Here is a 27,317-nt window from a genome sequence, read left to right on the forward strand (position 1 = left end):
GTCCGCACACTTTTCGCAGCGAGAGGAGAGCGGTTACCTGACTAAACCCTATGTTATTAATATACAAATATTTAACAAAAATTACTACACCTATCTGATCTAACAAAATCGTTCACAAACAAAAATATAAACAAAATTTAACGTAAAAAGCGAACGATCATATGGAACAGTAGGTTTGTTCCAGTACATGGAAGTTACTCCCTGTTGCTCCGGAGCAAAAAATTCTTGCTCCTTTTCACTCCGGTTTGCCACCAGAAGAAGAAAAAAGAGAAGAAGATAGTACAGGAACGATTTTCTCCGTATTTGCTCCGGAGTACTTCCAGTTTCTCCTGGTACTGGAACAAACCTAGTGGTGAGCATAATTTTACGTAAACAATACACTCTACGGAGTGTATACGTAAAAAAAGGTATATTTCCACCCAGTGCTAAATTGTTACCCTGACGGGTTACACAACACGTGAGAGATTATGACTCGAAATGGGGTAAAAACTATTAGTAATAGTCTACAAGCTGACAGGAAGTTTAAAGCGTATGCCCAGCGGGACTATTTAGTCATCATGAAAATGTTTGGAGCACTTATTGAAATAAATGACGGTGGAAAAGTACTCAAAACTGTCGCTCGGTTTTACGTGGTAAAAGACGGACCACAGCCGTTGTTGGGAAGAGTAACAGCAAAAACATTGGGGGTTTTGATAGTAGGTCTTCCTAGTCAACAAGAATCCATCCGGAATGTAGAAGTTACCCGACCATTTCCAAGCATTCGAAGAGTCAAAATTCACATACCGATCGATAAATCAGTGCAGCCAGTAACACAGCGACTACGACGACTTCCATTTGCCACAATGGATCGAGTTGAGGCAAAGTTGAAGGAACTACTTGCCAAGGACATCATCGAGACGGTTTCAGGACCAAGCCGTTGGGTGTCCCCGATGGTAGTTGTCATCAAGGACAGCGGAGATATACGACTATGTATCGATATGCGACAAGTGAATAAAGCGATCTTGCGCGAGACCTACCCGTTACCAACCATAGAGGACATTCGGTGGAAACTGAACGGGGCGATGTACTTTTCCAGATTAGATATCAAAGATGCGTTTTATCAATTGGAACTTGACGATGAAAGTAAATCTTTGACGACATTTATAACACATAAAGGTAGGATCGGATGTTAAATTTTATATTTTATTATTGGAACAAAGAATAATTATTGAATTTGTTTTATTTTATTTTATGCTAACGGTATTAATCACGAATATAATTACTTTATTTCTTCAAGGTTTATTTCGTTACAAACGACTGGTCTTCGGTATATCGTGCGCCCCGGAAATCTTTCGAAAGATTATTGAACAAGTTTTGTCCGATTGTGATAACTGTATAAATTTTATTGACGATATAATTATCGTTGGTAAGAACGAACAGGAACACGATAAAGCACTTCGAAAGGTTCTGGATAAACTTAAAGATTACGACATACTCCTCAATCAGCTGAAATGCGCGTTTAAATTAACTGAAATTGAATTTTTGGGTCACCACTTTAACAAAGAGGGTATGACCCCGTCGCAAAGTAAAGTAAAAGCTATCAAGAATTTTCGTCTACCAGAAAGCTGTGAGGAAGTACGAAGTTTTCTAGGTTTGGTGAACTATGTCGGCGCATTTATTCCGAACTTAGCGACGATTTCTGCAACGTTACGGGAGCTTACTAAAGACAAGGCTGTATTCAAATGGGGATCAGAGGAAGAAAGTGCATTTCAGCACATTGTTCATCTGATTGGTAGGGTCGAAACTCTTTCGCACTTCGATCCGAAGCTTAAGACCAGAGTAGTTGCTGATGCATCACTAGTTGCTCTCGGGGCGGTTCTTCTGCAATTTTACGAAGGGGAACCACGTGTTATATCTTACGCCAGCAAAAGTTTAACTGATACTGAGCGCCGGTATGCACAGACAGAAAAGGAAGCTTTGGCGTTGGTTTGGGCCGTTGAAAGGTTTCAGATATATCTTTTCGGCATCCGGTTTGAACTAAAAACTGACCACAAGCCTCTTAAGACAATATTTTCACCAAATTCATCACCGTGCCTTCGGATCGAACGTTGGGTTCTTCGGTTACAAGCGTTTAGCTACGATGTAGTGTATAGAAAAGGGAAATCTAATATCGCGGATCCCCTATCGCGACTATCAAGATCATCCGATGCCGAAGCTTTTGACCCAGATTCTGAAGTCTACATTCGTAGTGTATTAGAGCTGGCTGCGATAGATATAGATGAATTCGAAGCATCATCCGCAAATGATCCAGAGTTGAGCGAGTTACGTGAATGTTTGAACCGTGGGATATGGAATTATTCGTCTGATTGTATCAAGCCTTACCATGCGTTCCGGAACGAGCTCGGAAAAGTAGGAGATCTGATAGTTCGAGGATCTAAACTTATTGTTCCAAAAGGCCTGCGACAGCGTATGTTGCAGTTGGCACACGAGGGTCACCCAGGTCAAACAAAAATGCAGCAACGGCTAAGGTATACTTATTGGTGGCCAGGTATGGACGATACAATTGCTCGTACAGTTAACTCTTGCGAAGGATGTCGCCTTGTTAGCCTACCGGAACGCCCTGAGCCAATGCAGAGACGAATGCTTCCGGATACACCGTGGTGTGATGTAGCGATAGATTTTCTTGGGCCATTGCCATCGGGTGACTATCATCTGGTAATCATCGATTACTTTAGTAGATATAAAGAAATCGAAATTCTTCGCAAAATAACGGCGAGTGAAACAGCCGCACGTTTGGAACCCATCTTTGTTCGCCTGGGCTATCCTCGGACTATCACCTTAAACAACGGTCGTCAGTTCGTCAGTAGAGAATTTGAAGAGTACTGTGACCATCGTGGAATTATACTTAATAAAACCACGCCGTATTGGCCCCAAGAGAACGGACTCGTAGAACGACAAAACCGCGATTGGAGGAGGTATCTGCTTTTGTATTTGTCTATGTATTATTCAACACCCCATAGTACAACCGGGAAAACACCAGGGGAACTGATGTATGGCAGGAATATACGAACAAAATTGCCATCTTTGCGTGATGTTACTACTTCAGTTCCGACAACTGATTATAGAGACAGAGATCAACAGTTGAAAGAGAAGGGAAAGGATCTGGAGGACTCGCGTCGTAACGCCAAACCGTCAGGAATTGAAATCGGGGATAAGGTGTTGATGAAAAACGTGCTACCTAGAAACAAGCTTACTCCCAAGTTTGATCCGACTGTAATGCAGGTTACAGCTAAACAGGGACCACGAGTAACCGTCCAGAACTGTGAGACGGGGAAAACGTACGATCGAAATTCAAGCCATTTGAAGAAGCTTTTAGCGGAAGACAGTACTGTACAAGATACACCGGAGTCAACCGATAAGGGGGTAGATATTGATTCAGCGCAGGACACGACCAGTACCCAACGTCTGGAACCACCTAGTTCCTGTAACGATAAATTAGTCAAGCGGTCGCAGCGGAAAATCAAAAGGCCAAGCCGTTTCGAAGATTGTTTGTTGAAGTTTTAAGTTTATACATATTGAATGAAGGGGAGATGTGGTAAGGGTGTACCGAGTCTTTGGTGAAGCGCACTATCTGTACGATATCTGTGGGAGAATAAATGATTGATGGTCAGATTGCCGAGTTGGGCACACACGCGTGTTTTATTTACAAGCTACAATATCACACCAACCAACTCAATCAGCACGCCTTTCGACACTACTGAGAGGAATTGAAGACGGGCTCATTTGGGTGCCGTCACGACACGGATACGCTTACTCTGACCCGATTGCTTCGACAACCAACATCGCCAGTCGTATGCTACTGGACGGATTTGCTTTCAACGGATTAAGTCAAGTAAGCATGATTCCCAACCACCTGTCACGCTTTCTGGATCTCGTCTTTGTCAGTGAGACTATTATACCTGTATGTTCCGTCAATGAAGCATCCAGCGTGATTGTTCCACTTGACAACTTTCATCCCGCGCTTGAAATCTCAATTGGCACTATTCGCTCAGTTCACTACGTAGAAACTGTTTCTGTCGACCGTCTCAACTTTCGCAAAACTGATTTTGTGAAGCTGCGCAGTTCTCTGTCGCAAATTGATTGGAGTGTACTGCATGCCCAAGTGAGTGTTATTGCTGCAGTTGCCCTCTACAAGCGACTACTACTGAACTGTGTTGGGACCTCAGTGCCTAAATGTCAGCTTCCTAGCAAGCCGCCCTGGTCAAACAGCACTCTTCGAAAGCTAAAACGTACTCGAGTAAAAACCCTACGTGCGTACATAAATCGACGGTGTCCTCTTTCTAAGCGCATGTTCACTTTAGCCAGTAATGAGTATCGTTGTTACAACAAGCTTCTGTATAAACGCTATGTAAACCTCATGCAGAATAATCTACGCCGAAACCCGAAGGGCTTCTGGTCATTTATCAACACGAAGCGAAAAGAAACTGGACTTCCATCAAGGATGCTTTACGACGGCGAAGAAGCTACGACAACTGTGGCGAAATGTACGCTGTTTGCCAGATTCTTCTCAACTGTTTTTTCAGCTGACTCGCCAACCGCAATCGAACTCGAAAATGCTTCTCGTGACGTTCCTGCTTGTGCTGTTGATATGGATGTGTTTACTGTCTCCGAACAAATGGTTATATCTGCAATCCTGAAAACCAAGTCGTCTTATGCACCCGGCCTCAGTGCTATACCTTCAACTGTATTGAAAAAATGTTCGGACTTACTTGTAACACCACTTGCATTTTTAACCTACCGCTTCAGCAGCAAACGTTTCCTGAGGATTGGAAACGCTCAGTAATGTTCCCGGCACCATGGAGAGCTACCGCGGAGTCACTTCGCTTGGAGTCGAATCTAAAGTATTTGAATCAATCATCAACGAAGCGTTATTTTCTGCTTGTCGACACTACATCAGTACATCCCAGCACGGATTTTTCTCTGGACGTTCGGTCGAGACGAATCTCGTCTGCTTCACGTCATTTTGCACGGAACAATTGTCTAAGAAAATGCAGGTGGATACTATTTACACTGATCTAAAGCAGGGTTACCATATTCACAGATTTTTCTGTAATGACACAGATTTTTTTTCACAGTTTTTGATCACAGATTCTTTTTCACAGATGACAGATTTTTGGCATTTTGATAAAAATTTCACAGATTTTCACAGATTTTTGGAAATATTGTGAATTTTCACAGATTTTTTGGAAATTTATCACAGATTTCCACAGATTTTTTTCCCGTTTTATGCATCACAGATGGTAAAAAGATTTTTTTGGCCGAAACACAGATTTCAATGTGGCATCCCTGATCTAAAGGCAGCTTTTGATAGAGTTAATGATGTGATACTGATAACAAAGCTTGATAAGCTAGGGTGTTCGACTAGATTCTTTCATTGGCTTCGATCCTACCTTGTACACCGTGAAGTCGTTGTTCAAATTGGCGACATTGTTTCAGAATCCTTTATCAACACTTCCGGAGTTCCTCGAGGTAGTACACTGGGTCCACTGCTTTTTTCACTGTTCGTGAATGTTTTCGTTCTAAAGCATGGAAAAAAGCTGTTTTTTGCCGACGACTTAAATTTTTTTTTTTGTTATGAGAAATGAAGCCGATTGCCGTGAGCTACAGCATCTTATCGACACTTTTTATAGCTGGTGTGTAAGAAACATGATGGTCCTTAGTGTTGCAAAATGTTTTGTCATCAGCTATTTTCGAACGAGAAATATGCATACCTTCAACTATAACATCGCATGAATTCAGCTGCAACGCGTTGACCACGTGAAGGATCTAGGAGTCATACTTGATGAAAAGCTAATGAATACTCATCACGTCTCAGCGATCATCGACAAAGCCAATCGATTGCTGGGATTTATTTTCAAAATATCCAACGAATTTTGGGATCCTCTATGTTTCAAGGCTCTTTATTGCTCATTGGTGCGTGTTGATCGACAGCAGTGAGTACTCGCAGATTTTATCACTTTATTGTAGATGAAACGTATGGGATGATTATAAAATTCCTAGAATGATTAAGGTTTTAGTTTGATAGGATAATGGATACATACCCTTACTTTTAGCGACTGTACTGTCCTGCAACGTGTTTAAACTTTCCGGAGAGCGATCAATCTGGCGACACTATATGCAATTTATACATCAAATCTATTTGTTAGCTGACAATCTGACCACTCACCCTAACAACTCAGTTCAGCACTGTACTGATTTCTACGCGAATGTGGGCTTCAAGGCGGTACTTGTACTCTTAGATCCGTACTAGGTTATCCCCGTACTATCTTGATCCGTACTGTAGCTGTATGTTTTAGGTTTAGTTTTAGCTCTTAAATTGAATATAGGCTCACCTTTGCACAAATAGAATTGACTAAATTAAGAATGGCAAATAATCGATACCGCTCACTAATCCTCACACACTAGAAAATTATTAAATGCTTCTAACTGTGATAGTTTAGGTTATACAATTTACGATTGTTCTTCACGAAATGACTTGACAACTATTTCCCCCGCTTGTTCGACTGTCTTTCACGTCACCCTTATTCGTGCCAATCCCTCGAGAAGGCGGAAGGCGCGGTTATTGTTGTCGATTTGTTGCATGGGCGCCGAGGGGCTCGCTTAACTGTTTAGCGCTGTTAACAGTGCGCCCGCAGTTGGAATTTGCAAACGTAGTTTGGTGCCCTTATCAAGCTACGTGGAGCCTTCGGATCGAAGCAGTCCAGCGTAAATTCATACGATATGCGTTACGTGGATTGCCGTGGAACGATCCGTTAAACCTGCCACCGTACGAGGACCGTTGTCGTCTTTTAGGACTTCATACTTTAACGCATCGGAGACATGCAGCGCAGGCTACTTTCGTGTCAAAGATTCTGCTGGCTGAATATGATGATCCGGAACTACTAGCGCAAATCAGCCTCTACGCGCCTACCCGTTCTCTTCGCCCACTAGCCCTGCTGCATTCTGAAATGCGCAGCACTAACTACGCTGCCAATAGTCCAATTTTAGCAATGAGTCGTCGCTTCAACGAGTTTACTGAAATTTTCGGCTTCGTCGTGAATTCTTCGCAGTTTCGTCGTCGTGTATTGTCATTAGTTTAATTGTGTTTAGTTTAACTTAGTTTAGTTTAGTTCATTAAGACAAATTGTCAGTTGGACTTTTTTATACAAATACAAATACAAATTTCCACGAAATTAAAATTTTATCAGCTTCTCCGGTGAGAAGGAAAAAGTCAAATAAATTTTATCCGGAAAATCATTCTCACGCTATTTGTGGAGACGGAGAATTTTGCGACTCATCTTATCTCGGAAAAGCTGGACATCGGATAAGCTTCTTCTCGCGTGAGTGAGAGAGAATTGCAATGCCTGCAAGTGGGATTTCAAATAAAATTCCACTAAAAGTTTCACGTGGAATTTCACGTGGGATTTCACGTAGAATTTTATGTGGAATTTCACTTGAAACTTCTTGCGGAATTTCACAAAGAATTTAACGTGAAATTTACGCCGCATCCTACCATAACAGTGCTTTTTTCACACACCAAATTAATGTCAAGTTGCTAAAAATCATCTTCAACTTACCCGGAAGATAGAATCGAGTGTAGATAAAAATGTGCAATTAAAAAATTTCAAAACGAATTTTTAAATCTACAAAAGAGAAATACATCCACGCGTACTTTGTCTTCGTATGGTTTGATAACTTTTTGACATGACATTAGATGAACCTATTTATATCTCTTGAAATTCTCGAAATATGCGAGCTAATTATAACCTGTCATTATTATTTGATTAAATTTGTTTATTTGGAAAAGTTGGGGAAGTGGACATACACCCACTACCTCTAATCTATTCTACATTTATTATTATAGTCCTACGTCAACAGTTCATACAACCCCGTAGGACTATCGCTTGTAGTTTTTTACTACTCGTCCACATTTTATCCCTTCCAGGTAGTACAAATTCATCGGCACAGGCGATTTTCTATGCAATAGGCGGATGAGAATCACTTGACTCTGTTTGTGTAAAATGACACCCACAGAACGGGTGGCTGGTTCATACTTTGAAGAAAATAAATCGGTGGTACTCAGGCTACGATCTGTGAACGTACTCAGGCTGCTCTTTCGTGTTTTTTTAATAGGCAACTGTTGTGCTTCCACCTTTGACACTCACCCGCACAATCGCAGTGAAAAGGACATTAAGCTGAAAGCGGGTAGTGCTGCCGGTCAGCGGTTGAAAAAATCAATGGAAGATTGAAAACCTCTTTGAATTTAAAAGGGTTTAACATTTCATCTCGGCAACGGAATGATTCGTGTACGAAGGGATTGATGAATTTCTAAATTCAATAATTCTATTTCATTATGTGATTTCACAGAAATTTTACTAACGTAGGTTCGTACCAAGGAAAAAATGTACCGAATCTAATCACATTTGCAAATACAATTGCTACTTTTCGAAATCATTTGAACTCGCATTTTCTGCTTATTAAATAAATAGGGGTGTGGAAGGATCGTATTTTCCGACGATCTGCATTTTCATGAACCACACACGGACAATAAGTGACAGCAAATCGTTATCTATTGGCGCGAAAACGATTCAACAATCGAAAAACTACGAACTACTCGCAATTTATTCAAAGAAAAAGTATTATATTTGAGATTTTTTTTCTTTGGAGGTTCGCTGTGATATCCAAATATGGATTGCGGTACTAGAGCCACCTGTAATGTATGCTTTTAGACTGACTTCAACCTATGCCAACTGTGAGAACTGTCAAGAGTAAAAAACAGGGTACAGCACAAGTCCATCTCAACCCTTCTATTCATCTTACTTTTGCTGGTAGAACTTTAAACAAGAAATGCAACAATACCATTTTACATCTACTATTTACGTAGTTAAATAAATTTCTTAGAGTTTACTTAATGTTTTAGCACTCATCCCATAATGAAACAGTTGATGTAATCATGTAATATTTCAAAAATAAAGCACTCAAAACATTTTTCCAATTTTTTGTCTTAAAACTATCGATTATTTTAGAACATACCAACACTTTACACATAATCACACAATTATACAGTATTTAACCACGCTGTCGAAAAAATAAATTGCTTTGCTCGTATATCTTATATTTCTCATACTTGATTATTGGAGTATCTTTCAAAATCTTTTGAAACCATTTAGCAATGTTACCGTATCATTATATTTTTATTTAATTTTGCAGTTTGTAAGAAACACAAAGTGTCCGTCTTACCCACCGTGTCCGTATTAGCACACTTTACCCTACGGTCATGCTATTGCAGTTTATGCTGCATTGTGTGATTGTGTGAGGATGAGTAGGCGGCGCACTTTTGTTCGGGGTTTTTGGTGGTGGGCTTGGTTCAGTAACACATTCATTTATCCAGCTTTTTACGTGCCATAATGGCGGCCTAATTTGTTCAGTTCGTAATGCGTTTAATTGCCCTTTTTTGGCAATAATCGTTTACGCTAGCTTGACAGCAACGCCCAGTTGAAGATGTCGGATGTTCATTGAATAAACATCCAACGCATTGGACTAACGTAGGATGACTTAATCTCACTATGCGGTTGACGTAAACGAGTATTGTCAAAAAGGGGCCATTAAACGTATTACGAACTGAACAATTTGGACCGCCATAATGGCACGTAAAAAGCTGGATAGGATTGTTAAATTTAGGTAATTAGTTGTAATTCATTCCGGTTTAGTTAAATTTGTGTTTAAGTTTAGAGAATTCATTTAGATTTAGATTAATAACTACATACTATTCAACATTCCGGACACCTTAAAATTGCTCGGATACTTAAAGTTCTTCTTTTTGCTTCATCATGGTGTTCTTATTAATCATCTGAACTGAGATCAGACAACGTGGACTGCCTTAACGGCATCGGATGCAAGGCTAGTTTGACGACTAGACGGATAACTGGATCGAATGTGATTCTCTTCAGGGTGATAACTAGAGCTTCCATCCAGGGAATTTATTTACCGGGAATCCCGGTCTTTTCGAATTTACCTGGATTCCCGAATCTCGGAATATTGTGTCTTCTAATTCTCGGGATTCGGGAATCCCGGGAAAAAGATATTTTAATTTATTCGAAATGACTTACGTTCTGCAAAAGGAATTCTGCAGGTAATATCTCGACCGGAACACCCCTAGTAACAATGGAGCTTTTATGGTGGTTTCAGCACAGACTAACAGACATAACACTATGAGGGAATTTCCTTAAAAAATATCGATCCGGCAATTTTCCCAGTACGCTAGCTCCACCTTTTATTCACAGTCCCAAATACACATATGCTGGTGGGTTACCCCTCAGGTTTGGGAACAATTTTTCGCTAGTGGTCTATCCCCCATATGCTTGTTCATATGTCAGTGGCGCCATAATTTCAAAAGCGGCCACAGTCCCAACTACAAATATATTTAAAATGACCGATAAAGTGGGCGAAGCATTATTTTCGAGTGTTATGTCTGTTAGTCTGTGGTTTCAGAGCCAATCATAAAACTTAGATTGTACTTGTAGCGTGCTATAAAACTTCAATTGCTACTTGGGACATTTGTAGTGGGTAGTTATTGGCAATTGTATTTATATTGGTCGGCGTTAAGTCAGACCGGAATCACAGCACTGGATAAAAATTTGTTTAGCTACATTCGACATTTACAAGATTTTAAATATGTCACAATAAGCCAAAATTATGGCGAAAAACAATTTCGAATTACAACGTAAAAAGGTCTGCTATTCAAACTGTAAACGCTAAAATGTACCGACAGGTGCTCCTCCATCGGGAAGATACACCCTATCAAAGGATTCTGTGGCGTATTGAAACATCACATCCTATCGAATAACGTGACGAATTGATGACGGTGACGTACGGATTAGGCCCATCGTCGTTTCTTGCGACTCGAACCTTGCAGCAACTTGCATCCGATGAAGGTGATGTCTATCCCCTTGGCAAACCTGTCGTAAAAGTTTTTACGTGGGCTATTTTATAGGCGGAGCCCAATTCGTTAGCGAAGCAATCCAATTGAGATCGGAACTGAACGAGCTTCTGGCCAAAGGCGGTTTTGCGCTTCGTAAGTGGACATTAAACCAACTACCGGTTCTTGCAGGATTGTCATCCTATGAAATTTGTACTCAATCGGCGATCAAGTTTGACGCGAATGAAAAGCACTTGGTAGCCCCTGGGAACTAGAATCTGATCCACTCCGCTTTTCTCCAAGGTCCATAAACGTAAAGGAACTCCAACGAAGCGCTCAATACTTTCGCCGATTTCACAACTATTCGACCCATTCGGGTTAATTTCGCCGATTGTCATCAATGGAAAGTTGTTGATGCAACGCTTGTGGCTGATACCATTTTCGTGGGATAACGAAATACCAGACTACATCGCAACTGCTTGGGAGAAACTATCCGCACAATTTCCTAAGGTTGCCAACTTTCGTGTAAGCCGGTATGCACTTCTCCCTACAGCCACCATCCAACTTCATACGTTCTGTGACGCGTATGGGACATGTGCATATGCAAGATGTATCTATTCTTCCGGACAGGTTCGTGTAGAACTTCTAGCATCCAAATCTCGAGTGGCGCCGTTGAAGAAGATATCGCTACCTCGTTGAGAGCTGTGCGCTGCTGACGTTGGAGCGAAATTATATAACCGAATCATCATGTTTAGTCCGATTCCACGGATACCCTGCAGTGGCTGCGTGCTCCTCCCAATACATGGAAAACCTTTGTTGCAAACCGGGTGTCGGAAATCCAATCCTCAACCCATGGCGCTTTTTGGAATCACATCGAAGGAACAGAGAACCCAACGGACCTTCTCTCCAGCAGTATGCACGTCGATGGCTTTCTGACTAGTAGGATTTCGAAACGTGGCTCAGAATGGTTGTTAAGTCTTGAAGCCGAACGGTCTATCGCCAACTTATCCGAGTGTCCAGTAGACGTGAAGGAACGACGAAAAGTGATTGTTTCTGTAGCTAGGATAAAAACCGTATCCAATACCGTCAACCAGAGCTTCGCCCGATTCTCCTCGTTCGAACGCCTGCTCAGATCGACTGCGTACGTTTTACTGCTCCTCGCCAATCTACGAAATAAGACTCGTACGCAACCACTTCCTTTCACTGGATCACTGCCTAGCAGGAATTACATTTATCCTCTCGCGGAGAGGATAAACAACGCTTTCCACCATTGATGATAACTTGTCGATTTGAAGCAAAGAGAGAATGCCTTATTCCTATTCAGTGTCTATCGTTAACATAGCATGCGTATATTTTTTCCTATATTGTTGGAGGAACGATTATAATTTTTTCTTCTTTCGTTTATCGCTTCCTTGTGGACTTTGATCTTATCCTCCTTCCGTAAGAGATGAAAATTCTTTATCGTCAGTCTAGAGTTGACGATAAAGTCACATAACGCGCGGTATTGTGGACTAGCTAACGAATGGATTTTTTTGCTCATCTGATGGTACCAAGGCTGTATCTTACGTGTGAGTGATAATTTTAACAACTGCTGCCTAGCATTTCTCTAAACGTAGATCACTTAAACTTTGCTGGAAAGACGATTGTTAAACTAGCACAGGCAGACGCATTCCACGATGAAATAAGAAAAATTGACCCTGAGGGAATCGTTAGAGTAGGGGCGAGACTGAAGCTTTCAGACCAGCCATTCCTTATCAAACATCCCACATTGCCGCCAAGCAATCGTCCTCTATCTCGGCTTATTGCCAAATCCTATCACCAAACTCTCATTGACGATGGTGGCCGCCTAACCCTCGCTGTCACGCAAGAGAAGTATTGGCTAGTGCACGGCTGACGCCTTGTCCAGTGTCCTTAAGCAGTTACTACTGATGCGCCCGAGTCAATCCCGCACCGACAACGCAGCAGATTGGGCAACTTCCTCTCCATCGCATCACGCCCAGCCAACCGTTCGCCGTTTCGGGGGTTGGTTACGCTGGATCGGTATATCTGAAGCCGGTACACAAACGAGCCGCTGCAATGACCGAAGCAGTACATATAGAGCTGGTGAGCGACTTGTCGACGCAAGCCTTCCTGTCCGCACTTCGTCGATTCATTGCTCGTTGAGCTAAGCGAAGACACGAATGACATATCAGAAATTACTTCCGCTCATTTTTTAATCGGGAGCACTATGAATTCGTTAGCAGAACCGTATCTTTGCCGAACGCCTCCAAACCAGGAGGGTGTCACTCCTGTCATCCGCTATTGAGATATACAGACTTTGACAGTAGTCAACATATGTGGGCCTAGCCGGCTCTAGGCCCATGTCACCCGTGCAGTAGCATTGGGTTGTTTTGATTTCAACAAAGGCAGATGTTGGCTAGGACAAAATGGCTGCCTAGCAGGGGCCTGCTCCAAACCGGCTAGACCACTCTCAGCGCCTTCAACGTACATACCAGCCGTTCTGGCATCACTGGAGGATGGAGTATCAGCAGGAAGTGTAACGGGACACCAAAACCTGCCATCCCAATACCGATATACAGCCAGGCCTACCGCCTATGAAGTTAATTCAGATCAGTCCGACGATCACGTCGTTTGCACCCGAAGAGCAATAAAAAATATTTTTTTTGCAGGAATACTTCCGACTTATTCGCGAACTACTCGGTCTAGTCCTCGACGATGAAGAGTTCCCCGGCGAGAGAAGTTCGAAAGCTAGCCAACCAGCCAGGTACCGAGGTCAGTTCGGCGATTCCGGTAGAGTAGGGCGTCCGGTTTGCTGGAGCCCCGGCGCGACTAGTGGTGTCTCATCACTGTCTACGCAGTCTAGTTCCCGGCCCTTTGGCTCCGTGACCGGTGCCATTTAGTGCCACAACTCCTTTAAGCCCTGTAGTTCTCTTCTTATGCCATTTAGCACTACTTCCTTGATGAGCCATTCAGCTCCTCGACTTGTCTACTCAGTCTAGTCCCCAGCAATGAAACTAGCTTACACTGACGGAGAGTACTCTGGCGAAAAAAGTTATCCCAATGCCGATTCTTCTTTGGTTTTCTCTATATCTCTATCGGAACAACCGTTGGGATACCGTGGTCGGTCTGGCGATTCAGGATGGAGCGTGGCGCCCGGTTCGCTAGCGTTTCGACTACTCATACTCGGTACTCTGTTGCAGTCTACTCGACTAGTCCTCGGCGATTGATCTAGCTTATTCCTGCGGAGAGTTCTCTGGCGGTGATTTCTCTCCCGAAGCCGTTGCTCAATCATAACTCTGTTTACAGCGTCCCACGTCTTTACGACGCTTGTCATTCTGTAGGCTACATTATCCGGGTTGATGTCCGATCCTACCGTTTTAAGTAGCCACCTGCACGTCGCTTCAAACTTCGGACATTCAAAGACCACAAGCTCCGGTGTCTCCTCGCATGTTCTCACATTCCGGGCACAATGGTGACGTTGCGTATCCGAACCGTTGAAGATAATTCTAGAGAAAATTTTCAATAGGACGTAAGTAACAATGAGAGATTCTCTTTGGGGTCTTTCTCTTCTGTTCATTACTCGGCCATTTCAGCATTTACCACTCTACTCTTTGCATAATATTCTAGTAAAAACCGTCGGCTTTCGATATGTACTGGAAAATTAGTGCAAAGTGTTGTAATGACGTCGTAATAAAAGAAAGAGAAAGTAAACAAAGAGAGGCTCTCAATGTTACTTACGTCCTATTGAAAATTTTCTCTAGAATTCCTGAAGCCACCGTGGCTCGGTAGGAGCTGTTTCAGGTGGATGGTAATCTCTCCGTCCTTTCTATTGACCCACGTCGACAGGTTTGGATGAGCGGGTAGGTCCACTTTCCTTTCTCCTTATTGTCCCATTTATGCTGCCATGTCACCATCGAATCGATTCTCATCTTCTTGCTCACGTTTCTGACCCTTTCTTCGCAAGGGTGATTCAGATGGGGATCATCTCGGTGATAACGCGTACTGCCTCCGGAACGCAATCGCAACTCGTACGACCACCAGCCGGAACGTCATGTTCAGCTTTTCGCGGTTCCGTTTAGTTTTCAGCGCCGCACCCCAGGCAGGAGCCCCATATCGCAGTATCGATGACGAAACACTAGATAATAGACTGAAATTTCTCAAGTGTAGTCAACGTGGTTGTTAATGTTCAACCAGTCGTCGATTATCACTCCCAATTGCTTCAGTGCAGGCTTCGATGCAATCACATGTCCTGCGACGGTGATCTGTATCCGCTAAACTGCTTGACCCCGTTCATCCAGCTCGCGATCTTATCTATTGCCTCCGTCACCGACACCTCCATTTCTTGAAGTGTCTCACTTATCACCATTAGTGAGAAGTCGTCCACGAAACACTCGATTTTCACTTGCCCGTGCAGCCGCATTATTAAGACCCCATCGTACATCCCGTTCCAAAGAGTTAGACAGAGAATGGAGCCCCGAGGAAAGCCCGCTGCGACTCGCATTGCCTTCTGCCCTTTGTTCGTCTCGTACAGCAGTACTCTACTCCGGAAGTAGTTCTTCAGGATCTGGCTCGTTCTGCTGTGTAGCGCTGCGGCATTGGCCTATACGAAGCTGGATGACCCGGTAACTTCCCTGACTTTGACAGCAACATCAGCTTCTGCACCTTCCACATTTCGGAGAAATTGTCATCATCTGAAGACTTCAGCAGCGGTTGGTATTCCATTCGGACCTGGGGTTTTCTTTGATTTTAGTCGCATCGATGCTTCTTTGAGCTCGTCGTTAGTCGCTCGCCACTCGGCTATATTAGCTCCTTCTTCTTCGCCGTAAGGTGTCGGTAATCAGGTAGTTTAATCGTGCTTCGGGAAGAGACCCTGAACGATGATCTTTCACTTATACAGGCATATTTTAGCTGGTGTCGACGGGCCATCATCTTCGTCAAAACGACTCAATACGCGTCCCCCATGGATTGGCGTCTACATCTCAGCACCGCTACTTATGGCAAACTCGCTTGCTAAGCTTGATCTCCCGTTTTAAAGAACCCTACCTTCTCGAAACGTCGCTTACGCTCCTCTTTCACTCTCCGATCCTGCTCTCTGAGCCCGCCTTCTGGCTCTAAGACAAGCAGCGTGTAACGTACTGAGCTATTCATTTAACCAGTAAGCTGCACGTCGTCTACTGCATGGCTCCCCTTTCCGTTGCATTATACCGTCACAAGCCGCCTCAATCCTTCTTGTTAGATCAGCTGCATCAACGTACTTGATTCCGCTGTTCGCCGAAGTGACTCAACAAAGAGATTTAACAAAGAAATTCGTCCTTCTCCGTGCTGCAGCAGGGTTCCATTGGCCGATGTGGTAGCGTATTGCCTGGTGGTCGCTATGGGAATACTTCTCGCACACTCTCCAGTCCATGTTCGCCGTCAGTCAAGGACTACAGAATGTGGTGAAATTTCCTTCGGTACCGATATCCGTTTCGTGAGCCAATAAGCTCCCACTAGCCTCCACAATGATATGAAGCATAAATGGGCCACTCGTATTCATGAGTTTCGTTAAGCCGCTTGCATCCTGTTCTGGTTCACCATGTGAATTAGATGAAGTAGCAGATATTTTAAGTTGGTAATTTTCAATTCAATTATTTTTGATTATAGTGTTTTTAACCTTAGGGTCATTCGCTTTTTTCGAGTTAGAAAAATATCTTTGGATCACTCTGCTTCACGATGTTGTTTACAATATTGAGAAAGCCTTCTCGCTCAAGCAATATAGCTTGGGTGTATTCCTAGATATTGAGGGTGCTTTTGACAATGTGTCCTTCCAGTTTATTCTGGAAGCGACGCGCGGTCATGGGATACCTGCATGTATCTCGGGTTGGATAAACGCAATGCTTAGTAACCGCATACTTTGCTTGTTACTGCGACAGGCTGAGATACGGAAGTTGAGTATTTGCGGTTTTCGTCAGGGCGGCGTTCTGTCACCTTTGTTATGGAACTTGGTTAAATTATCAGTTAACCCAAGCAAAACTTCAATGGTTCTTTTCACGAAGAAGCGAATAACAACCGAGTTGCGTCCCTTGCAGTTCTTTGATTCTGAGCTACTGTGTGCAGATCAAGTCAAATACGTTGGAATTATTTTGGATTCTAAACTGAATTGGTCTGATCACATTGAGTTCAGAGTCAAGAAAGCGTGCATGGATTTACACGACAATTGTACGTCCAATACAGTCATACGGATACCTTGTGTGATGGCAGAGGGAAGAGGTAATGACAGTCCAGTAAAAGCTAAACCATCTGCAAAGTATGGCGCTCATGGCGTTGACTGGTGCTTTCACCACGACTCCGACTGCTGCTCTTGAGGCACTTCTAAATATCAAACCATTACACATACACCTCAAACAAGAAGCACTATCATGTGCATACAGTCGGCAGGTAACTGGGCTGTGGTCACAAAAGGTTACATGGGGTAAAGATATTCTTGCTTCCAGTGATATTACACTCACATGTAGTTTTCCTTACAGGACATTCCATGTGAAGATTCCCTCTTGAGAGGAGTGGTTGTCTGGCTATATGGAAAGACACCAACTAACGCAAGTGGTCTGTTACACCGACGGTTCTCTGATGGAGGGACATGCTGGTGCTGGTGTCTACTGTCATGAAATGAGATTGGAACAATTTCACTCACTAGGTAGATACTGTACTGTATTCCAAGCAGAAAACTTTGCGATTATGTGCGGGGTACAATCGGCCCTTCAACTGAGTTTGTCCGGCGGAGTTATAAACTTCTGCTCCGATAGTCAGGCTGCAATCAAGGCCCTTAGCTCAGACAAATCCCGGTCCAAGTTAGTGATCGCGTGCCGAACCCAAATCGAAGAACTAAGCATGGTCTGGGTGCCCGGACATTGCGGTGTTACTGGAAATGAATGGGCTGACGAATTGAGCCCGCGTTGCCAATTTTTTTTTTCGAAGCTCCACTGCGGCATGCTGACCAGGGCTTTAACCGGCCACTGCAAACTCAATTATCACAAGGTAACTATTCAGCTCGCTGAGCCTTTTTCATGTGATCTTTGTGAATCCGACTACGGAACCTCATATCATCTGATATGCAACTATCCAGCGGTAGCGCAATTGCGATTTCAAGTCTTCGGTCGTCCTTATATAGACGAAACCATGTTTGGACGACTAAAACTCAGAGATATACTAAAGTTTCTTATCCAATGTGTTAAAGAGCTTTAGGCTTATTCGCAGGCAAGTTAAACTACTTGTGAGTTTAACTTACCTGTTGTTAATTTTTGTTTTTGTGCTGTTATTTTTCCCACCCTTCCAATTCTACTTCCTTGTCCATTCCTTCCGCTCATGAAATGATGAAAACACACGGCAAGGCCGAAATCCCCGACTACATACGGGGAACGTGCCATTTAAGCCAATATATTCTGATTGCTGATTCTCACAAGATATCTTTTGCAAATGAAACTTTCCATCTAAAATATTAGACATTGCTATACTAGGTGTTATTTCTAAGTTTTCATCCTAGACGCGTTAGGTACGCTTTGATTCGCCACTAACAAGTTATTAGTTCATGTTGAAAACAATTTATTCATGTTGAAAACAAATTAGATATATAATAGATAAATGGTTTCAAATATAAAGGAAGGCTATTGGTTTCCAAACTTGACCTATTAAGCGAGTCTTTCCGTTGACTCATAATATATATTTGTGGCAATTTCAAACCAGTGCAATGACTATTTCTTTTTTAAGCTCAAACATAATCAATGCGGTTGGGACATAGCACGACACCACATTGTTTAAACCAATTCGCTTGCTTGCGTGGGTACTTACATCCGGATTGTACTTAGAAGAAGAAAAGAAATCTAATTCTGATATTATCAAAAAAGTATTACCAAACTTTCCTGCGATCTGGCAACAGCAGCAAACACGAGGTCAAATCGCTACCGTTTACTTCAACCATCAAACGAACCACCCCCGAATGAGTGCCATTGCCACCCACAACGCACACCGTCATCGTTGTTCCCGCACACGTCCGGGCACACAGCACCGAGATCTTATTGCGGGCTGACTGACTGGTTGGCTCGTTGGTGGTGTTTAATAATGACAAACGGTGTTGTGTGTGGGTATGGTCGTCCCACTCGCGCGCACACACGTGTGTCCTTAAAGGTTCTCGCCTTTCCCGCAGCGAAACCCAGTCCGGCCGTAGGAGAGCGCGAATGAAAACCAGAACACAGCAGCAACGGCAGCCAGCAGAGCAGCACACATCAGGAAAATGCAGAATTGATTTTGCTCGGAACGGTCGATCCTGCAGAAGTGTGAACCTGGTGGAGAAAATTTTACTTTTTCGTTGGAAGTGAGCTTAGAATGTGCTGAAAATCCGTTTAAAACGTGGTGGAAACGTAGATCTTCGCGAGTATCGTACGGATCGTGATCGTTTAGTACGGGCTAGTTGCGAAAAAGTGGATTTTGCTGGGTGGAAAGAAAAGGAAAATTTGCAAAGCTCTGCAGGATAGCACACCACTTGCAGAGGCGAAGCAAGAAAAGTACTGCAGGGAATCTAGAACTGTGACGGCGATGGAAAAACCACCTCGTAATTATTAATCCTTGGGTGAACGTGCGAAAAAACAAACAACGAAATGTGATGAGTGGTGGATCAAAGTAAGCTTATATGGATGATCTGTCATTGTTAATTGTGGCAACTGATTTGCAGAATACGGATGGAAGGATCCAGGGAAAGTTATCCAATTTTCACAGAATGATTCCTTGCCTGCCACGGAGCGGTGTGAGTGTTGCGACATCGGTGTGAGAGAGTGTGTTCTACAATATAAGTTCGTGCAGTGTTTGGCCCATGCTAGCGGGATAGCTGTGGGAGAAATGTGGTGGGTAGTAGGAAAGGTTATGTGCTAACAAAATAGAGCAGTTGTGTGCCACCCGAGCAGTAGTGAAAAGCAGAAGAAAAACTCCGAAAATATATAGATCTGAAAGAGTGGATGCCAGCAGCACCTCAGGAGAAATAAAAAGGATTAAAAATTAATTTCCGTTGGCCGCTAGCCAGAGCGAGGATATTTCTGCTGGCCACCGGGATTTGCGAAGCTGCCGAGTTGAAATCGTCCACACGTACCTAGAGCTTGCGGGTGGAATTTCAAATTGCTGGGGTTGGTGACAATAAAAATCGTTATGACGGCAGCAGCCCTCGGCCGTTCACGTTCCATCGCTGCTGTAGGTAGTCATGGGCGAAATTAGTTTAGTGGAACGACGACGACGACGACGAAGGATAGATCTCATCATCAGCAGAGTTCACGAGAACAACGAGGCCCGTGATAACGGTCGCAGAGCATCCTTGCCATCGACGGTGGATCCTATCTTCGAGTGTTATTGAATGAATGAATCTTTGGGTTAAGGTAATTATTGCTTTTATGCTTTTATCTCGTGATAAACCAGGCGCTAACGCTGCTTAGTGGAAGCGTGCAAATGAAAGAATTTGTTGATTGTGGTTGCGGTAAATAAATGATGTGCGCCTATGATACATCTGACTATACTTATATGCAAACTGTGACGATAGGAAATTTTCTGTATCTTTCCTGTACAGATTGCTTTGCTTTGTTATATTGATATCAATGATTTAATTTATTGAGAATTTTTGTGTGGGTTGTAATTAACTAAACTTAATTAACACACATCTTATTTCGCAATCGTAAATCATCTAACAGTTTTCTAAGAATTATGCAATCCATGAGACGTTTCGGATCAGCTGATTATTTCTTGTTTACTTCTTCTGACGTTACTCCGAGGGGTGCGACGTCCGACAATATCGTTGATTCGGTCCAACATCAAACGAATCGAACTAACGAAAGATGCTTATCGGACGAGTTTTTCTGTTCGCAGGAGTAGACTTGTTCACAGAACCCACCGCTGAATTGTCAAACAAACATCTAATGGATTGCCTAACCGGCATCTAGTATTACGAAAGCAGAGACGAGTAAATTAGATCTCCATGAAATTCTCGGGAGTAAATGTCTCAGTGAGTAAATTCATTGAGTTTCTCATGACGATTTAATAACTCCAGCTAATATATCACTTGGTCGGTGTTAAGTCAGACCGGACTAATGTCGTTTTCGCTTGAAGCAGAAACTAACTCAGTTTCGGACCTAACCGCTGTCAAACCGTTTGTTTGAAGCCAGTTTCCAACCTAGGTTATGCGCCACTGAACTGAAAACCGGGTTGGGTTCCAACCTGAAATATATTTCGGGTTCGCTCACACCACCGCTGTTTGGCGGTTTGAAGCAACTAACCTGGGTTAGTTTCTATGTTCTCAATCGAAAACGACATAAGTGACATAGTATTGAATAATTTACGGTGACGTCACAAATGAACTGAGTGTTCATTTTTGACAGTTCGCCTTTACTACATGTAAACGATTTTACGATTTGCTTTGAGCGAATCTAGCCGTCCACAAATTTTTCTAAGTCCATGTAAACAGTAAAAGCGAACTGTTTCGAAAAGTGAGGTTAACCGTTTCAGTAAAGAACCTAATTGATTTCGAGGAAAACGAGTTTAAAATTTAAATCACAGTATTCATTACATTAAAATTCGAAAATTATTGTTGCCTGTTGTTTCAAATTACAATTCTAGCAAAAGTGGAATGTAGTCGCAAAAATTCTGTATCCAATGCTATCATTATCTCACTTTTTGTTATTTTGTGAGTTAGTCTGGTCTAAATAAACACCAACCACTTATGCCTTTCAGTATTTCCTTTATTTTTTTTCTAATACAGCTTATTTAGCACGGATCGAATCATATTGTTAACGGAGCCGTGGGTTTTTCAAATTTCCAATATATAAATCGATAACACAAATTAAAATCCCAATGTTGGTTCAACGAATCTTACGCTATCGTCAAAAGTAGGGGTCGCTGCTGCTAACGACCGATTTATACAGATCTTGTTTTTCATTACATTTTTATGATTGGGGCAAGTTGGCTGTGACACAGACGGGCAAGTCCGAGCTGGCTATTACAGTACAAAAATAGGCATCAAGTATTTTTATCTCTGGAATTCACACCAAGGCAAGACAATTTGTGTCCTTTTGTATCTCGTCAATAGGAAGTACTTTTACTTCGGACTTTCGTGAAAAGCGTTTTGAAAATTTACTTTTGAATATTAAGTGCCTGACGAAGTCAAAATGCCGTCGTATTTAACCATCAAAATAATGGCTAGAGTCGATGGTTTAGCAGTAGGATTTGTGAACATTTAACACATTCTATCAGGACACATGATTTTTATTTCTTTTTAACTGCCTTATTCCTAACGTACTGTCAACTTACCCCGTGCAGGTGGTTGGAGAAGTTGAGAAGGTTTCCCCGTCACATTTATATTTACAAATCTGAAGAAAAATGACCAAATATTTTAATAAGATTCTGAGATGGTGCTTAAATCAAACTGATAAAAATGATTTAATCCACTTAGCAGTGAGACGAGTTATATAGGGGAACCCGGGGCTATTCGGACCTATCTAAGCAAATCGCCCTTTTAGGTGGATAGATGTGAAAAAAATACCGGTTGAAGGTCCAAATCGTTAGTTTGCAACCACAGCTACATTTTGGTGCCTTAAAAATTCATTTGGACCACTCCAGCGTTAGGCGACGATTTGCAAACCTCTACGTTTTTCCATCCTTTTACCATGTAGGATTTCGGACCTCCCTTGATAATTCGCGGAGTTATAGCTTTTTCCCCGATATCCTTTTTATTTAAGATGTTTGCGGTGATCACGATTAAAGACCGATAGATCAACAAAAATCCCAAATCTCAAAAGATTTCATTAGAGTATGAGTAATCCTCGTACCTTAGCGATTAGTTGAATAAATACTAATTTTGTCCTGCATTCGAGAGCGTTTTTCCCAAAAAATAACTACTTTAAGCTCTAAAAATGGTATTAAAAAAACAACAAAATAAAAATTTATACATAAAAAAGAAATCGTTAAGGTACGAGAAAAAATAAAATAAGTGCCTCAAACTTTTTAAAATACTTATCTGTCATTTTTTTCACTTCGATTTGTTGCTTTAATCACGGTTTTACGATTATAATGATTGTTGTTTTGAGGATGACAAAAAAAAATGAAACACGTTGTATCTCCTTTCTAAACAAACAAAAGAATTGGATTACGCTGTCAAAATAATTTTTTAGCATAGCGGGTCCACGAATATGTACAACAATCAGAAAGTCTGACTATCGTACATATTCGTCTGAGTTTTCGGAAAAATCGAGGGGGTCCGAATTATTAACACTGTCTCAATAGCTCCGGGTTCCCCTAAGTAATAGAATAAATTAAAATGTGAAAAAAATTAGTCAGGTTACTAAAACGAAGAAACTGAATAAAATGTAGGAACTCCCAGAACTTCCCAGAATCGTGAATAAAATGTCATGAATTCACGATTCTGGAACAATCGCGTTCTTACTTTACCAAAACAGGCCCATGAACAAAAAGTATGTGTTTTATAAGTACGCGTAACACTTTTATTAGTGGAAGTATTTGTTTTTGATTTTGAACTTCAGTCACTGCTTCCTCCATATTATTACTAAATCGATTTTCTGTACGTAAACTAGCTCACAAATTATTCGAACTTTATTCGTAAAACCATTGGTTTTTTTTTTGGTCATAGATTTAGGAACATTGGTTCACAAAATCAAAATATTCTGGATATTTTTTCGTGAAATATTTCACGAATCTCGAAATTTCATTCATGAATCCTTTCGATACTCCTGAACTAAATCGTGATTCCCAATATTTTAGTCCCGATCCAATATCTGTGCTCGTGAAAAAATTCACATTGTTTTCGTGAGCTGGTTCATGATTCATAGTATAATAGTCGTAGACTTACCATTCGGGCTCCTGAAACAGTTCATGAAATCATCAAATATTAATGTTTTCGAGGGTTGGTTCAGGATTCCTATTGGTCATGATTGACCAATCGTGCTCATGAAGCAGTTCACGAAATCATAAAATATTCATGTATTCTTGAACTCGTTCATGCTTCCTAGCACAATAGTAACAACTGGACATTCGTGCTCGTGAAATAGTTCACAAAATCATGAAATGTTATTCATGAATTCGTGAACTGGTTCAGGATTCCTAGTGCATGATTAGTGATCTATCTTGTGTGCTTTTGGTATTTTAAAGAGATTCCTAATGATTTTCAACTTGCAATATGGTAATGAAATTTTCACGTCAACTATTTCACAAAATTTAGAGCATTATTTTCGTTTATGCACTTTTTCATGAAATGTCCAACTGCTAGTGACCTGGGTAATAGGTACGAGCAGAAAACTTAGGACCTCGAATATCGCTATTTATTTGATAAGGTTCAGTGTGCTGTCTGGACAGAAAACGAAAACTGCGTGCTGAGCACCGAAAATACAGTCACAAACCGTGCTCCTAATATTGTGCACAAAACAAGATACCGCGAATTAGTTACGCATTTATGAATCAATTCATATTGTCACGTTGCTTCGAGGAAAAAAAACAAAAAAACAGATCGCGATAAGGTAAAGAGAAATTATGAATACCATGATCAAACTGCAGATGTCAGAAAACATTAGTCATATTACTCCACGTGTCAAATTAGAAAGTGAGTTCTATAATAAAATATCACGATACCATGAACAAAAAATACGAAAATCGTGACTAAGATCCTGAAATTATGACCATAAATCACGCACTTCGTGACAAAAATATCAACAATCATGACGGATTCTGCAATCGTGAACATAAACATAGATCTCAACTCGTAACTGAAATATCACGACAACGTGAATAGAAATTATGAAAATCGTGACGAATCTTGGAATCATGAACATAAATCACATTACTTGTGATCAAAATACCAAAAACCGTGACTGAGAAACAAAAATCATGAACATGAATAACTTTACTCATGACTAAAATATCACGAATTTGAGATCCGTCGTTTCAGAAAGTTTTCAATTGTTTGTGAGATTCCTTTTATTTGAAAAATGGCTAATGAATATGCAATGCGCTTTTAAGTGTTTCTATTTGCGTTTGGAGTCGAATACTTTTAGCATTTCAATACAAGAGCCATGTGTTAAAAATTTCTGCTGGTTATTTTCAAGAGATGGTAGCGTTTCATTTTTTTCGAACCCGATCCCGAGAGCTTAAAAATTGAAAAAGCCTATTACGCCCCAAGCCCAAAATTATAAAATCTGAAAAACCCGAATCCGATCATTTTAAAATTGAAAACCCGGGAATGAAAATTTTGTAAAACCTGAACCCGCAGATTTTGAAATTTGAAAACCCGACCCGAACCAGAAAATTTAAAATTTGATAAACCCGATCCGAAGGCAACTTGGTAATACGGATATTCAACCAAAGATTCCGGAAATTTTTAATTTTAGGCATCCGAGCTGGATCCTAGGCTCATCTAATAACGATAGAATCCCTTGAACTTGAATTAGCACCATACACGTTCAGTTAAAACTTGCCTAATGCAAAACGAATTACTGGCGTGTTGAATTCGCATTTATATTTACTGTTACTATAATTAAGAAACTGGATAAAGTGCATGAACTGGAAAAATAAATAAAATACATAACATGAAAACAGTGCACAAAATAAGTTAAATGAAAGATACAAATAAAATGCATCGAAACAAACCCAAAGAATGAAACAAAAAAATAGATAAAATGAACCCAAATGAAGATAATAAACGAAAAAATGCCGAATGAAATAATTGATTAAAATGAAATGATCCTAAATTTAAAAATAGTCAAACGCTCAAAATAAATAAAAGAAACAAAACGAATAGAATCCGTGAAATGAATAAACTGAAAAAATAAATAAATAATATAAAACAAATATTTAAATAAAATAGATGAATAGAACGAATGGTACGAATTTCGAGCTATCGCTTCAGAAAGTTCTGAAATGATTGTGAAAACAAATTATTTGAAAAACGGCTAATGATCATACAATGCACTTTCAAGTGTTTCAATTTTTTGTTGATTTAACTATTTCGTTTTCATTTTTTCTGTCTCAGCGGCGTCGTTTGTTTTGGAATTCAAAGATGTTTTTTTGTTCACAGTTCTCTAAAAAATTATTTTTGAACAGAGTAGAATTCTCAGGTCCAATATTTTAACGCGTAATTGGGAATTGCAAACTGAGAAAAGGTCTTATGAGCTTTAAAGCCTCTTAAACAGAAAGTGACAGAGAGAGAGAAAGAGAGAGAGAGAAAGAGAGAGAGAAAGAGAGAAAGAGAGAGAGAGAGAGAGAATTTGCATTCATATTCATTGGAAGAGAGTGTGGAGTGTCTAAGCTATATTGGCGATTATGTTATTATCGATAGCATAAAGGTCGTAAATTCAGTCGATTACAATGCACTCTCTGTCTAGTCATCCTTATAACTTGCGAATTTTTTTATTCGGAATTGTGATTTCGGAGATATGGATTAACGATTACCCCGGTGCGGGCGAACTGTGTTGCTGTTGACTACTCAAAATTTCCGGTAAGACCATCGATTCGTGAAGTGGAGCGATTGTTGAAGGTGAACATGAAGCTCAACGTAGTACAAGTTAATGCGGTGCTATTCCACCATTTACGTCATGCGGTACAGTAAAACATTACTCAAGCAGAATTATTTGTCTTGTAGAACAACTTGAAACACGTGCGTCGTCGAATTAATGAGATTTTATACAGCATCCCAACGTATGTAGATGTTGACAGTGTTGAAATAAAGCTACATGGCCTGTCACCACGTATTAATTCCGACGCTATCAAACAACTCATGTCAAAATACGGAGATGTGAATAGTGTTAAGGAAGATATTTGGAGGAACTTCTGTTCAGTACTTCGCAACGGCGTCCGAGAAAACCTATTCCTTCCTACTTGACCCTCTCATGCAGTGATCAGCAAGGTGTTGAATATTCTCAACGTACACTGGTCACGTACCCAGAGCAGATACCTACGTGTCAATATTGTGATCATCCGCTACACCACGGAAAACCTTACGTAAAGTCTACTAAGGAAATTACACCTGATACGATCAAAGCCGGTACACAATCGTGTACCTTACGCACAAACAACAAATAAGAACATCCGACCGTGAGCAACATGAATGCAGTATCGATGACGATATGAACGTGAACGAAAACGCGAAAGAAGACGGACCGAATGACCCCCAAAGTGCGGTAGACAACGCACCTAATACTTTAACAAAAGCACTGTTTTGAGCGACTTAGTGGAATGTTATATTAAACACTTTTACCGTTGTCTTCCGTTTTAATTCCACTATGATGAACAAAATACAAAATTGCACTTTTCTGTTACAGATAGATGGGTGAAAACACAGGATATATATCCTGGTAATAAGAGAAGGAAA

The 27,317-nt window shown here is 41.2% G+C and overlaps 2 protein-coding genes across 3 annotated transcripts in view; both read left to right on the top strand.

Moving 5' to 3' along the window:
- Positions 1–842: 842 nt before the first annotated feature.
- Positions 843–3,543, top strand: LOC131680732 (uncharacterized protein K02A2.6-like). The gene is made up of 3 exons (XM_058961440.1): positions 843–1,122; positions 1,277–2,954; positions 3,000–3,543. The coding sequence occupies exons 1-3, from the start codon at positions 843–845 to the stop codon at positions 3,541–3,543; spliced, it is 2,502 nt and encodes an 833-aa protein (XP_058817423.1).
- Positions 3,544–19,140: 15,597 nt separating this feature from the next.
- LOC131684447 (voltage-dependent calcium channel type A subunit alpha-1-like) overlaps positions 19,141–27,317 on the top strand; it is a 196,224-nt gene continuing 188,047 nt past the window's right edge. The window contains exon 1 of one of the 2 annotated variants that reach the window (XM_058967339.1): positions 19,141–20,331. The gene's annotated coding sequence lies outside the window, so the exon portion shown is untranslated. The remainder of the gene's footprint in view (positions 20,332–27,317) is intronic. The other variant, XM_058967338.1, reaches the window with a different exon arrangement.

Source organism: Topomyia yanbarensis, chromosome 2 (assembly GCF_030247195.1).
Source record: "Topomyia yanbarensis strain Yona2022 chromosome 2, ASM3024719v1, whole genome shotgun sequence".
Lineage (NCBI taxonomy): Eukaryota > Metazoa > Arthropoda > Insecta > Diptera > Culicidae > Topomyia > Topomyia yanbarensis.

Bases quoted from the DNA above. Each gene is read 5' to 3' on its own strand.
- LOC131680732 (XM_058961440.1), top strand. From the start codon at position 843: ATGGATCGAGTTGAGGCAAAGTTGAAGGAACTACTTGCCAAGGACATC. The intron at 1,123-1,276 runs GTAAATCTTTGA...TATTTCTTCAAG, and splicing joins ATTGGAACTTGACGATGAAA to GTTTATTTCGTTACAAACGA. The intron at 2,955-2,999 runs GTATCTGCTTTT...AACACCCCATAG, and splicing joins CAAAACCGCGATTGGAGGAG to TACAACCGGGAAAACACCAG.